General features: G+C 35.4%; 1 protein-coding gene across 5 annotated transcripts in view; it reads left to right on the top strand.

Annotated features, from left to right (window-relative positions):
• Positions 1 to 15708, top strand: part of SIK3 (SIK family kinase 3) — a 284690-nt gene that overhangs the window by 146451 nt on the left and 122531 nt on the right. For all 5 annotated transcript variants that reach the window (XM_051987033.1, XM_051987031.1, XM_051987032.1 and 2 more), the window contains exons 2-3: positions 3484 to 3600; positions 10822 to 10885. In XM_051987033.1, coding sequence (XP_051842993.1) covers positions 3484 to 3600; positions 10822 to 10885 — 181 coding nt within the window. The remainder of the gene's footprint in view (positions 1 to 3483; positions 3601 to 10821; positions 10886 to 15708) is intronic.

Below are 15708 nucleotides of genomic sequence, written 5' to 3'. Positions count from 1 at the left end.
ATGGGAATTGTAGGGTTTTTAGGGAGTTGGAGGGAGTGCCCAGGTCATAGTTTCTTTCCTCTGTCCTACAGGTGGGAAGGAGGTGGGGAAGAGAATTCAAGAGGCAGTTTCTTTCTAGAGTGGAGAAGGTGAGGGGGGATTAACAGTTGTCCACATATTTCCTGATTAAAAGTGCTGATATCCAAATGAAGGCCCTGGTCAAAGTTTCTGTTCCTGTGATTTAATAGGTTAAGATCCAAGAAGGCCAACCTCTTGTTCATCTTCTGGATTTCAGCAGTCACTTCAGGTTCCTAGTGTAAGGTAGAGGAGACACAGGTGAACATTGTGCACTTTGAAGCAGACATCATAAGGTGTCAGTGGATTGCTCAGTTGTCTAGTTAGGTGACAGCCAATTTCCTTTTTGGGTATATGCTAACTCAATCAATTCTGAGCTTCTGGTTGAGAAGTTGGCTGGGTAGTGCCTCTGACCCAAAGGTTAGAATAAGTTCTAGAAAGGACACACGGAATTGTCCCTAAAGGTCCAATGACATGTCCTCTGTGTCCTCTACGTTGGGCAGATGCTACCCTGCCACCAAATCCATTTTGCTTTTAGGGTCTTCCCAAAGAATACTAAATTTATACTCATTGAGGGCTAATAGAAGCATATCCCATGGATCCTGACCCTTTCTTTCTCTGTGTCTCTCCTGCTGTCCTTGTAGCCCACTTGCTTGCCCCACAGGAGTATAGCAGTGAGGCTCTTGTCCAATTATCCATTTTTCTTTTTAAAATTTATTATTTCTTTTTAAGAATTCAAAACATTTTTGAACCCTAAATTCTCCCCTTACATGGGAAATTATGCAAAGTATTTTCATGTTAGCATTGTTATAAATAAAAACAAGAAAGATTGAGTCAGAAAATTATATTTCAGTTTGCTCTCACAGTCTATCAGTTTTCGTTTTGGAGATGGATAGCAATTTTCATTATGCCTTGGATCATCGTATTGATCAGAGTAGCTAAGTCTTCCTCATTTGAGCCTCATTACAACATTGCTATTACTGTATACAATTATCTCCTTGTTCTGCTCACTTCACTTTGTATCACCTTATATAGATATTTTCAGGTTCTTCTGAGGATACACCTCCCCAACCCCCATTATTTACAGCAGAGTAGTGTTCCATCACAAATATATAAGTTGTTCAGCCATTCCTTAACTGATGAGAATCCCCTCGGTTTCCAATATTTGCTACAAAAAAAGGATAGATATTTAAATTTTTGTACAGATTCTTTAACTCTTTGAGTTATAGACTTTGAGTTATAGTCTATAGACTTGAGTTATAGTAGTAGTGGTGTTTAGTTAAAGGGGATATGCTTAGTTTTATATCCCTTTGGGCATAATTCCACTTTATTCTCCAGAGTGATTGAACTAGTTCACAACTCCACCAATAGTTTATTACTATAGCTGTTTCCCCACATTCCCTCATTTCTGATAGATGTGAAGTGGTGAGTTGTTTTAATTTGAGTGTTTCTAATCAATAGTGATATAGAATACTTTTAAATCTAACTGTAGATGACTTTGATTTCTTCTAAAAACTGCTTGTTCATATCCCTTAGTCATATAAATTGGATAATGGCTTTTATTTTTAAATTTTGATTTGACTTAGTTCCCTACATATCTGAGAAATAAGGACTTGTGAGAGAAACTAGTTATAAACTATTTTTGATATTACTTCATTGTGATATCTTTTTAGCAAAATATAATTTCCCTGATTATCTTTTATTTAGGTCTGTTTTTGCTTTTATTTTGTCTGAGATCATGTTGCGTACCCTTGTCTTAATCCAATTATTCTTAAATTTTTTATCCCAATCTGTTTTTCAGGTTATTTGTTTTGACTATGTTTGGCTATGAGATATTATACATTTTCTTCTATTTCATCATCTTTTGTTTTGTTTTTAATATTTCTTTTTGCCTTATGGAATCAAAAGCTTCTTGGTTCAAATTTTCAGGAAGTTGGCTACTAAAGCCGGGTTTTAGTACTATATTCTTATGACAAGCTGTTATTTCTTTTCCAATTCTTTCTTCACAACTCTCATTTCTTTAAAAATTTTTTCTTCTTTTACAGCATTCACATAATTTATTTTAAAAAATTTAAAAACTCTTTTAGAAATTCTTGCTTCATCTCTTCCAGGAATTCTTGTTAAATTTGTATTCAAGTTGTGCTTTCTTTGAGGTTTGCTTGTAGATATTTTGTGTCTTAAGTATCCCTTTTATTAAATTCCTTCCTTCCTTCCTTCCTTCCTTCCTTCCTTCCTTCCTTCCTTCCTTCCTTCCTTCCTTCCTTCCTTCCTTCCTTCCTTCCTTCTCTTCCTTCGTTCCTTCTCTTCCTTCCTTCTTTTTCTTCCTTCCTTCCTTTTCTTTCTTCCTTCCTTCTCTTCCTTCCTTCCTTCTCTTCCTTCCTTCCTTTTCTTCCTTCCTTCCTTTTCTTCCTTCCTTCCTTTTCTTCCTTTTCTTCTTTTCCTCATTCTTTCATCCTACTTCCTAACTTAAGGCTTGATATTGGACCAAGCTCTTTGCACTTTTGGAGGGAATGTCTGGATTAGTCTTTCTACTGCTTTCTTGGCATAAAGTGCTGTTTTACTCCAGGGTCCCAGTGGCAGCTCAGTTTTTGGAGCTACAGGCTTATAGTATTTTCAGAGCAGTCTGATCCAAGGCAAAGTCAGATCATTGTTACCCTGATCTGAGCTCTGCAAGTTCCTGAGCTGCATTTGTATCTCAGAAATAACATACTGCTGCTGGATTAAGCCCCTATCAGCTAAGCCAGTTGAAAAGATCTGCTGGTTCAGAGGGACAGAATTGTAGACTTCCCTTTAATCTGGGATTCCTGCCCTCTATATTCCTTTGTTCCTAGAGTCAGAGCCACACAGCTATTGCTTGCTTCAGAACATGCTCCTTCCCTGATACACAAAGTAGAACTTGAGTTTTCTCCCTATCTGGTACTGCCACCTCAGATTCCTTTCTCTCTTGATCTGTGTGAGCTGAGATTGAGTAACTGAGCTATTAAGTGTGCCCCTGTTTCTGTCCTCTAAAAAGCTCTGACCCCGTCTATGTTGGATCTAGACTCTCTTCTTGTCCTGGTACATAGCTTCTTCCTGACTTGGCCTTCTCTTTATGATTCTAAATAATCCTTCTGTCCTCAATTCCACTGACTCTGCCAGCGCCAGATCCTCTGACCATACCCATCGCCAGTGTCCGCAGATCTCTTTAGCTGTCTCCTTGTGCTCACCGGGGCTGGAAAAAGGGATGATTCACTGCAACATTTTATGGGATTTTCTCAGGATTCAATTTGGAACTTTTGGTCAATCTATTGAGATAGTAGAGGTAGGGAAGTGAGAGCTCATTGAACCTCTTCATGCTCCTATCCCAACTTGGTTCTGCTACTAAATAAACTACTTTTAATAATGCTGTAAGAGTAAAAATTTTTTTCTTGTGTGTGTGTTTTTTTAAAGGTTGCTATAAAGATCATAGATAAAACCCAGCTGGATGAAGAAAACCTCAAGAAGATTTTCCGAGAAGTTCAGATTATGAAGATGCTCTGTCATCCACATATCATCAGGCTCTACCAGGTACAATCACTGTGTTTTTCCTCAAAACTCCAAGCAGAGTCACCTCATACTGCTGTCACCTTAGAAGAAGGACCAGGGGGTGGGGAGAGAGGAGGAACATGACAGATAGCATAGACTTTTGAAGCATTCTTTCATGAGTGGTGGGAGGACTAAATGAGATCTTATTTGTGAATTATTTAGCAAAGTGCTTGTCACAGAGTAACTAATACATAAATGCTAACTGCTATTCTCATTATGAACACTTATTATGAACATTTGCTTGTTAATGTTGTTCTTTTATTTTTTTTCAGTTATGTCAGCCTCTTTGTGACTCCATTTAGAGTTTTCTGTGTTGTTACTGAAATGATTTGCCGTTTTCTTCTCTAGTCATTTGCTGCTACTTTGCCTTAAAAACCCAAGTTTGGCCCTAAACAAAATTTAAAAGCATATATCTTAATTTAGGTGTAGAACAATTCTCTAACACTCCTTTCTTATTCCCCAGATTTCTTAGTATCTCCCTTTGTTTCTTTGTTTAAAACTTGTCTGGTCCTTTCCTAATCATTTTGTTAAGTGTTTAAACTTGTATTTCCTTATTAATATGATTTTCCCCTCCCAGTAAGAATTTGATGAAAACCTGAACATCTTATTTTAGTCAAATAGTGAGATTCTTTGAAAAGTCAGAGATCTTCTGTATTCATCGTTGTGTATTAGTGATCGTTATAGATTGTTATTTTGTTATTTAGTTCCCTGTATACTCCTAACTTTTGAATCTCAGAGTTGCACTGAACGTCAGAGGCCCCTCTACAACTGTATTTGAGCAGGAATCTGTTGATAGTTAAACATTCATCTACAAACATATAGATTATATCATGTTAACTCAAATAGTAAAGAAGCTTTTATTTATATCACGACAAAATCTCAATCTATGTAGTTTTCATTTTTTGTTTTCATTTCTGCTCTATGAGGTCAACATTAATTATTAAAATTAAAGTCATGGGCTACTTTGCAATATTATTTATCTTGATGTTTGTGTCATTGTAGTATATGTTTTCTCCTGTTAACCTTATTCTGCATCATTTCTCATGTATTGTTCTAAAAACTCCCCTGCTTTTGTTTTTAATACTTTTTTATGTTATCCTTTTTTTTTTTTTTTTTTTTTTACATTACCAAAATTTCTCCCAGTTTTGATTCCTCTATCCTAATTAGGGAACCATCCCATATTTTTTAAGAGAAAGAAAAAGGGAAAAAAAAGGAAAAAGGAAAAAAAAAATTAGCAAACTCAATGCATTGAAAGTATCTGAACATATATCTGGCATATGATAAGAGAGTAGGATGAGGTGTCTCTATTACTTTATTACTCTACAATCTATAATCTACAATATAATCCTCCCACACAAAACCAACAACTTTCCATCACTATGCAAAAACATAGTTAAATTAGCCTTCTTTACCAGCCTTATCCCTTATTACTTTAATTTTTTCCGAGACTTGAATCTTATTCACACATGGAAGAACTGTGAATCTTTGACCTGTTTTGTTTTGTTTTTTAACCTGACCTAGACTGGTTCCTCCATCCTTAGTTGCGACACTTTCTTCCCAGGGGCTCACCTATCACAGATAGTTCTAACACATAGCCAATTTTATGCCTACTCAAATCCTCAACTACCACTTTCAAGAATTCTACCAGCCTCATTCTCTCTAGGATTATTCACGTGCACCATCACTCTTAATGTATGGACATTGTGGTAACTTTATTTACATAGTTCTAAATTGCTTCCTGAAGTAGTTCCATTGACTCACAACTCCACCAGAAATATACTATTGTGTCTCTCCTTTTCCTGTTTGCTGAGTGAAGTAAAACCTTATAGTAACAATAATAATGATTATTATAATAACAACAATATCTAACATTTGCATGGCACTTCCTCTTAGCCAGGCACTGTGCTAAGCAATTTCAAACATTATCTCATCTGGTTCTCAGAGCCACACTGAGAGACTGAAGCTACTGTTTTCTCCTAATCTCACTTTCTCCCCCATTCCTTTTATACTTGAAACCGAGGCATTTGGACTTTTTAAGTGACTTGCCCAGAATCACACAATTTTAAGTTGCTGAGACTGAATTTGAACTCGGGCACAGGGATGGTGCGCTATGCACTGTATGTACATTATTAGTTATTTGGAGCAGGTTTTCCAAATATCCTTTTGAGGACTGCTGCATCCTCTGACCTCTCTCCTCTCCTTTTCTCTCCCCCCCACCCCCCACTTGTACATTTGAGTCTTTTTCCTTTGATGTCTTTGGAATATAGATCTAGTAGTGGTATTGGGTCAAAGGTTATGCACAGTATTGTAGCTCTTTGGGTCTAATTCTAAATTGTTCTAGGAAGTACATTCTTAACCAAACAAGGAATAAAAGCAATTAGAAAACATAAAATATGTAAGATTGACTACATGAAACTGAATACTTATTATACAAACAAAATTAATACTTCTGTATAAGAAGTGATCAAATAAAAAAAGGCTTTCTCATTAGATTTCTGAGATAAGGGTTGGTTGAGTATTCAAGATATATAGACAGTGAATAGATATATACATATACATACATAGGTACGTGTGTTTGTGTAAAACAGCTTTTTCACAAACAAAATTAATGCACCTAGGTAAGAAGCAAAGTGAACAAATAAGGAAAATAATTTGCATAAAATTTTTCAGATAAGTGCTGAGTATCCAAGATAAATAGAACAGATATATGCATTTATATATGTATGTATATGTAATCTTGTTGTCTTCAAGAATTAAGGAAAATCAGCCAACCAACCATATGTAATCTCACCCCCCCCCCCAACATATGACTAGGTTTTAGTTGATGTTTAATATTAAATATTAAATATATGCATTTATAAGTATAAACATATATATGTGATATACAAATATAAACATGTATAAACACATATGTATGTGCACATCTATGAACAAATAATTCTCAAAGAATGGTTGTTAGTTTATAAATGAAAGAATACTTCAAGTCATTAATAAGAAAAGAAATGCAAAGAAAGAGTACCAAAAAATACAACCCCATATCCAGCAAAGATAACAAAAGATAGGACTAGGTAATGTTTGAACCATTGCAAACAGTATATTTTTGGTGTTGCTATGAATCAGTATTGCCATTTTGGACAGCATTTTAGAATTATGGAAATAAAATGGCTAAGTTGCTCATAACTGTTGACTCAGAGATTTCACTACTAGATTTATACTCTGAAAAAGTCATAAGAAGTTTCCCGTAGACCAAAATATTTATAGTAGCTTTTTTTTTGGAATAGCAGACAAATGAATGGATACAAAATAGATACCCATCAATTGGAGAATGTCTAAACATATGGTGGCACATGAATATAACAATATTACTGTATTTTCAAAAGTAAGAAATATGTTGAATACAGAGAAGCATGGAGAAATTTACAAAGCCAGGGAAATAACATGTACTAAAATGTGACTACAGCAATGTAAATGGAAAGAACATCCATAAAACATTCAAAAGTTAATGATGTAAAATTATTAAGAGCAAATACGGTCCCAAAGAAGAGAAATGAGAAGTTTTCTTCTCCATTCCTTTGCAGAAGTAGACTCTTGGTTGGGTTTAGGAATTTTTAAAATCTGCTTTTGTTTTCTTTAAAAATACATTGTTTGTAACATGGGATGACTCTGCACTAGAACAGAAAGTTGCAGCAAAACTGGGGGAAATTTTGGTTATGGAAAAAACAAGATTTTAATCTTAAAATAATTAGAAGAAAAGCATATCATATAACTTCATAATTCCTCATATGTTTCCTTCCTTATAATGCAGTAATGTTCCTTTCCATTCATATATCATTCCCAAAAGATTTACTTTTTATTCAGCCATTTCCTAATTGAAGGGCTCTCTCCTATTCTTGCTATTTCCTCTATCTTCCACTCCTTTTTTTTTGGTGGGGGGGGAGGGGGTAATAGTAGCAAGGATTTCATAGTGATTTGCACAGGGTATCTTGTTTGTCACTTTCTGACTCTTAAGCTGGGCTGCTCATGATTAGTTTATTCAGTCATTTTTCAGTCATGTTCTACTCTTCATGACCCCACTTGGTTTTTTTTTGGCAAAGACACTGGTGTGATTTTGTCATTTCTTTCTCCAGCTCATTTTACAGATGAGGAAACTGAGGCAAACTGGGTGAATTGACTTGCCCTGGTTAACTAGGAGGACTTCTAGCACAATTAGGAGCTTTTAGAACCTCTCGAACTATTCTCCATGGCAGTAATGTTATTATTTCCCAGAAAGTAAAGCGATACCAAGGAAACATTTTATAAGATGTTTCCTTGATATTGCTTTATTTTCTGGGTCAAACTGTAAGTAGCAGAGCCAAAATAAAATGCTGTCTTATTATTTCAAATCCAGTACTGTTTCCACTGCAGTATATTGCCTCTCCTGGGTTCAAATCCCAGTCTTATTTACTAGACATTTTGCTCATTTTAAAAATTGATAACCATTAAGGTTTCCTCTGGTTCTAAAATCCTATTATTCTGTGTCATGGTATTAATGACAACAAGTTATATTGTCTGCTTTGCTCCTTTAGGTCTTTATTTGAATTCTTATTTTAACAATACTGTGGGTACACTATCTCAATTTAATTTCCCTCCCCTCCCCCCCACTGCCAATTGGGATTAAATGACTTGCCCAGGGTCACACTAAGCTAGTAAGTGTTAAGTATCTGAGGCCAAATTTGAACTCAGATCTTCTTGACTTCAGGACTGGTTCTCTATCCACTGCTGCCCCTCAACTCAATTTAGTAATTCTAATGACAGAAATTTCAGACCATGTGGAGGATAAAATGTGATCTTTGGATTTCAGAAAACACTTTTGAAATTTCAAACATTACGTTATAAAGGCAAATATGTATTCTGCCTGAATAGGGCAACTTGATGTTTTTATTAAGTTTGTTGTTACCATTCAGTCATGTCCAACTCTTCATAATCCCATTGGGGATTTTCTTGGCAAAGATACTGAACATTTCTGTCTTTAACTTATTTTACTGAACAAGAAACTGAGGAAAACAGGGTTAAATGACTTGCCCGGAGCCACATGGTTAGTGTCTGATGCTGAATTTAGAAAGATGAATTCTCCAGACTACAGGAGCAGTCTATCTACTGCACTACCCAGTTGCCCCTTGGGAATAAGGGACAGCCCTGCTTAAAAAGTCTGTATGTCAGAACATCCTTCCTTAGTAATAAGTAATTGGACCTCTTTCCCCACTGTGTTCCCCTCCCCCTCCCAACTCCAACCTGGAACTCTTGCTCTTAGTTAAAATAAGTAGCTTTGTCATTATTATCCTTTAATACTTGCTTGTTACTGGTCTGGGCATGTGGATGAAGGAAATGTTTTAAGACTTAAGTAAATTTAGGGCACAATGCTCAAACTTTAAAGAAAGGCCATGTTTTAATAGTATGTGTTGTTAAGGCTTCAATATAGAAGGCTTCTTGTGAGGATTAATCCCTACAAAGGGAAATGGATTATGTTTGCAGGAATTGGCCTGTTAAAATTGGTCAGGTTAAATGATGCTTGTCCCCACCCATGCTTTGCCCTAGAAGTAAATCCCACTCTGAATCTTTGCTTATCTGGTGCCTTCTGAAGAACTTTTTCTAAACTTTCAGAGGACCCATTTTTGTCTCTTTTTTTAAAAACTGACAAACCATGGATACTTTTTGAGTTTATTTAAAAAAAAAAAAAAAACAGAAACAAACCAAAACCCAAAAAACTAAACTACCCTTTTGTTCTTAATATAGCCTTTTCTTTTGATCTTTCTTGAGAAATTGATTTAAGTAGGTCAGCCTTATATCTGAATTGTAAAAGCTTTCTACCTTGCCCACAATTTTACCAGCTCACCAAATTTTCAAATATAAACCATATTTCTAACTCTTAATATTAGTAACATTCTCACACCCCTCTATCTTTGGGAAACTTTCATTTTATCTCCTCTGGCAGTTGCCATTATATTGGCAAATTCCTTAGTATTCAAAGAAAAATGGAACCACCATAGCCACCAGTGGTAAAGGACCTCGCAATCAAACTATTCTGACTTAAAATTAAAAAAGGATCTCCTCTCCTGTGTATCTGAGAAGTGGTCTTACAACTTTTAGTGGCAGACCTTTGTATAGATTTAATCATTAGTAAATTTTTCCTTATATCAAGCCTAAACCTGCCTTTTTTTTTTTTTTTTTTTAAACTTCCATTTAAACTCCTCCTTTTGGAACCGAGCATAACATGTCTAAGACTTCACATAGTAGCCCTTCAAGTAGGTGAAGACCTATTATTATGTCCCTATTAAGATTTCTCCTCAGCATTCCCAGGTCTTAGTGGCTTGAAAAAACAATTCCTGGTTTTCGTTTTCTGGGATATTCTTCCAGCTATCCATCTTAAAATGTGACATCCAGACCTGAATTCAGTTCTTCCATGTGTGATCTGACCATGGCATGGAATAGATAGGTCAAAACTTTCTCTCACCTGTCTGTTGCTGGATACTTGTCTCCCCTAAGGAAGCTTAACAGCCCAGTAATGCCTAGGCTGCTGGATCCCCGCTGGCTTATGTACCGGGACTCACCACTTGGCTTCTTAGAAGATTAATGTGATAAGATTTAGCTGAGGGAAAGGCATTTAAAAAACAAACCACATTCAAGTACATATATCAGACTTACATAGAGGCTAATTTTTTTCTTAACTTATGCTGGGGGGTAAATTAATAGTTTGGACATAGTCATTTCCACTTAGAAAAGGCACAAAATTATAGTTCTTGGGTTTTTTAAAGTTTTTTTTTTTTTCTCTCTTCCTTTCAGCATTTCTGAGATTTGAGTGATTGATGTTGGATAGGAACTTTCAGCTTTGCTTCTTGGCAGTTTCTGTTTCTCAATTCTCTGGAGTTTGAGAAGAAATAAAGACATTGGTGGGAACAAGGGTGAGAGAGACTGTCTCTCTCAATTAGTAAGTTTCCTACACTTAAGATTTTTGAGGAATGAAGCTCTGTCCCCCATCCCATCCCACTCCCTGCTTCTAACCAAAAATATATTTATATCTCTGGAAAAAAGACGGGTATTTTAAATCTCTTGCAAATAGTATTGGATGTCAGCCTTTCACATGGTTAAAGAGGAATCATTAGGTTGCTTTTCTGTCATACCATCTTATCAAATGTGTCATTGTCATTTTCTTATTTTTGCACCTAGGTTATGGAAACAGAGCGGATGATTTATTTGGTGACAGAATATGCTAGTGGAGGAGAAATATTTGGTAAGTGTCTTCATTATATTTTTTGATTAAAAAATTGTATTGAACAAAAAACCTTAATATTCACTGCCTTTGTCTATTTCATGCAGGTGTCACTCAACACTGCCCTTCTGGGCTGTAAAATATTTTTGATTCAACCTGAAAAATTTAGGTCCTTCAGCCAGTGTTTGACAATCTGGGTTAAGACCATCCAAAACTAAATGCACATTTCATCAGGCTGCTCAGAGCCCTTCCTACTGACATGTGCTCACGTGCATGTGCATGTGAGTGCCTGCCTAGGCTGGGGTGGAGGAGAGAGGGGTAAAAAGACAAGAGGCTGAAGGAGAAAATATATGAATGAGAATGAGAAACTGAAGCAGTCAATCTCAGAAACATTTAGCTATGTTATATTTAAACATAAAGCCATATTCTGTACCATGTGTTCACAGTTTTCCTTGACTCCTGTTAATTTTCAGAATTTTTTTCCCCTTTAGCAACTGTTTTCCTTCCTCACAATGAGGCTTTCCCCAGTTATTTCAGTGATACTGTCACAAAGGGATGTTGTGCACTACTAGCTTAGAAATAAACAGGAGGTTGTGATAGTTACAGGAAAGTCTGGGTTTTTGAGGAGAAAGCTGTGACTAACAAATATTTTTAACACCAGTATTAAGGAGTAAAGGTGAAACAAACAAAACTAAATTGGTATAAATATCTTTTCTTTTTGGTACATTCTTGGAAAAATTATTTTTTGTTTTTTTATTGAACTGAAAACTTTTATTTTAGAAAATTTTTGTTTGAATACAGATATAGGAATATATTTCTATTAGTTTATAGATCTCAGTCTCTTATCAATTAAAACTACTTTAAGTGAGGTGAATTTGAAAGGGGGTTTTTCCTTATTGGTAGCTGATCATATGTGGCAGCATGGATTCTTAATTGTTTACATTTTCTCATTATTATCCTCCAGAGAAAATAGCATTCTTTTGGTGAGGTTTAATGGTTCTTCTCATTATACCTTCTGTTGTATAGCAATGAGAAAACAGTTGAATACTTCAAGACATACCCAGATAGGAGCAGTGTCATTACCTCTTTTGCTCTTCTGACTTTTGAGATCACTAAGAAAAGCAATTCTTTTTGATGTTATCTTTTTGTACTTAGATTTTTGATTAATGCCTTCTAGATCTATCATCTCTTTGTCAGGAGATAGATAGCATGTTTCCTTATCACTGGTCTTCTGAAATTATGGTTGCTCATTGTGTTGATTGAAGTTTCAAATTTTTTAGAGTTTTTGTCTTCACACTGTCATTGTTATTATATAAATTGTTCACCTGGTTTTGTTCCTTTAACTATTTTTTCATACAAGTCTTCTCTTTCTCATATCTTTATTTCCTGTGGTACAATAATTTCCAGTTTTTGTCTCCATGAAAGAACTGCTATATATGTTCTTTTTTCTTTTTTTCCTTGACCTCTTTGGGATAATGGTATAGTTGTGTTAAAGGGTATTCACAATTTGTAGCTTTTTGGACAAAGTTTTAAATTGCTTTTTAGAATAGCTAGAGTCCATTAATGTTCCTGTCTTCTTATAGCTTCTCCAATATTTGTCATCTTTCTTCTTTGTCAGCTTTGCCAATCTGATAGTTCTGATGCTAAACCTCATTTGCTTTAATTTGCATTTCTCTGATTACAGATTTGGAAGATTTTTTTCATATTTGTTGATAGTTTGAATTTCTTGCTTAGTAAACCAATTGTTCATATCTATGACCATTTATGTTTGGGAATGTCAGTCAGAGCTTTTATTATCATTTTCAAAATAAAGCAAAATACATTTTAATAGTTTTTTAAATAAAGGATGCAGTTTATATGTTTATTAGGCTTATATGCAAACTTTGTTCCATAGATTAGATTTTTAAAAGTAGTTTTGATGACTACTATAAAATTCTTACTACTAGTTAAGCACAATGATTGCTAGGCTCATGAAATTAATTTGATTTCCCATTTAGTTATCAGCTATACATTTTGTGATTAGTTTTGAGAGCTAACTAGAAGTATTTAACAGTAATCTATAGAAATGTTTTCAAATTTTCAATTTTTAATTCAATATTATAAAAGCAAAATTTAACATTGTTATAGGAGAGTATCATTAATAAGACTTTCATTTATTGTACTCTAGTCCTCCTTTGATGCTACAACATGGCATGAGTTCTTTTTTTTTTTTTTTTTCCATAATTATAACTTTTTATTGACAGAACCCATGCCGGGGTAATTTTTTACAATATTATCCCTTGCACTCACTTCTGTTCCAACTTTTCCCTTCCCTCCCTCCACCCCCTCTCCTAGATGGCAAGCAGTCTTATACATGTTTTTTTCCTTCTTCTTTTTTTTTTTTTAATAACCTTTTATTGATAGAACTCATGCAGGGTAATTTTTTACAACATTATCCCTTGCATTCACTTCTATTCCAATTTTCCCCCTCCCTTCCTCCACCCCCTCCCCCAGATGGCAAGCAATTACATGTTGAATAGGTTACAGTATATCCTGGATACAATATACGTGTGCAGAACCGAATAGTTTTCTTGTTTTAGAGGGAGAATTGAATTAAGAAGGTATAAATAATCCGGGAAGAAAAACAAAAATGCAAGCAGTTTATATTCATCTCCCAGTGTTCTTAGTCCTATACATGTTAAATATGTCACAGTATTTCCTAGATACAATATATGTGTGCAGAACCGAACAGTTCTCTTGTTTCACAGGAAGAATTGGATTCAGAAGATAAAAATAATCTGGGAAGAAAAACAAAAATGCAAACAATTTACATTCATTTCCCAGTGTTCTTTCTTTGGGTGTAGCTGCTTCTGTATATCCTTGATCAATTGAAACTGAATTAGCTCTCTTTATCGAAGAGATCCACTTCCATCAGAATACATCCTCAAATAGTATCGTTGTTGAGGTATATAATGATCTCCTGGTTCTGCTCGTTTCACTTAGCATCAGTCCATGTAAGTCTCGCCAGTCCTCTCTGTATTCATCCTGCTGGTCATTCCTTACAGAACAATAATATTCCATAACATTCATATACCATAATTTACCCAGCCATTCTCCAACTGATGGGCATCCATTCATTTTCCAGCTTCTAGCCACTACAAACAGGGCTGCCACAAACATTTTGGCACATACAGGTCTCTTTCCCTTCTTTAGTATCTCTTTGGGATAGAAGCCATGGCATGAGTTCTTGAAGGTTGTATCAACATTGAACAGTCTCTGGGAGATTCTATCAATTGGTAATGGCTTTGAATGTGATCGATAAAATTCATGTTTTTATTACAGATAGAAAAGTAAGGACAATACTTGCTCTCAAAGAGCTCACATTTTAATTTAGAGAGAAAATGAAAAGAATAGGATTAACCTTCATGGTTGATATAAAAGCCACGTGATAGGGTCTAGCAGGCAGAAACTGCGGGATTATAAGGCACCATGGATGTTGGTGAATGACGATAGGGAAGATAATTCCAGAACATTGCTGATTGGGAGCCAAGGTGGTGATTCCAAGGGTTGGGGTGTTTCTGATGGTAGTGAGGATGAGGAGAGTCAGCAGTCAGGTGAGAAAAGACATATGGTAAGCACATGATATAAGAACTGAGGTCAGTTTGGGCTAGAGAAGGAAGCGCAAAGTTCTTGGGCAGCAGTCACCAAGCTGGTTAAAGGTCGGCTATTATTTTTGGCCACAGCAACTTGCAAGGACAGCTTACTAAATCATAGACAGATTGTGTTATGCATAATTGACAGGGAGGAGGATACAGCCAAACTAAATTTCAAATCCTTGAAAGTACTGAAAAACTTATTTATTTTACATAAATAATAAAATAAAAAATACAGTTTTCTATTCAAGAGCTTATCAGCTTTTTAACTGATGGGAGATTGGGGAAAGGGGAATTGGAGAAAACAGTTGGATCTGTGATTTAATTGGCAAATGGAGCTCCCAATTGATGAAATTTCCTTTACTAATTTAATTCTCTCCCAAATGTGGTGGTGGTGTTTTTGCTGAGGCAGTTGGGGTTAAGTGACTTGCCCAGGGTCACCCAGCTAGGAAGTGTTAAGTATCTGAGACTAGATTTGAACTCAGGTCCTCCCTTCTTCAGAACCGGTGCTCTATCTACTGCACCATCAAGCTACCTTCTAAATGTGTCTTTTAACTCACAGGGAAAGTTTCATAGGTCTAGTTTAGCCATTCTGTAGAACAATGTGGAACCAAATACATAGAGTTATAAAACTCTGTTTTGTGCACACCATTTGACCCAGGAATATCACTGCTAGGTTTTTAACCCAGAGAGATCATAAAAGAGATCAAGGTAAAAATAAAGGAAAAAGGTAAAATGTACAAAAATATGTATCACAGATCTTTTTGGTGGTAGCTAAGAACTAAAAATTAAGAGGATGTCCATCAGTTGGGGGAATGACTGTACAAGTTGTGTTATATGATTGTGATGGAATACCTTTATGCTGTAAGAAATAATGAGGTGGGGGGGTTGGTTTCAGGACAACATGCTTAATGTGGAAGTGTTTTTCATCATTTTATATATATTATTTGCCTTCTCAATGAGTAGGGGAAAGACAAGAAAGGGAAAAAATGTAGAACTCAAAATTTAAAGAAAAGAGTGTTTAAAAAAAAAATAGAGTGCTGAAAAGTTTAATGGTTCAGGCTCATCCAGTCAGAGACAGCACTCCTTATTATGAGGCTAAGTGTCTTGTTTGCTAAAACGCACTGCTTCTTACATCTGAATTAGGAGGTTGACATCTCATACTCATGCCAATAGAGAGTAATCTGTCATGTTAATATGAACTTATATGCT

The sequence above is a fragment of the Antechinus flavipes genome, chromosome 3, assembly GCF_016432865.1.
Source record: "Antechinus flavipes isolate AdamAnt ecotype Samford, QLD, Australia chromosome 3, AdamAnt_v2, whole genome shotgun sequence".
Classification (NCBI taxonomy): domain Eukaryota; kingdom Metazoa; phylum Chordata; class Mammalia; order Dasyuromorphia; family Dasyuridae; genus Antechinus; species Antechinus flavipes.
This window is presented reverse-complemented; position numbering and strand designations above follow the sequence as displayed.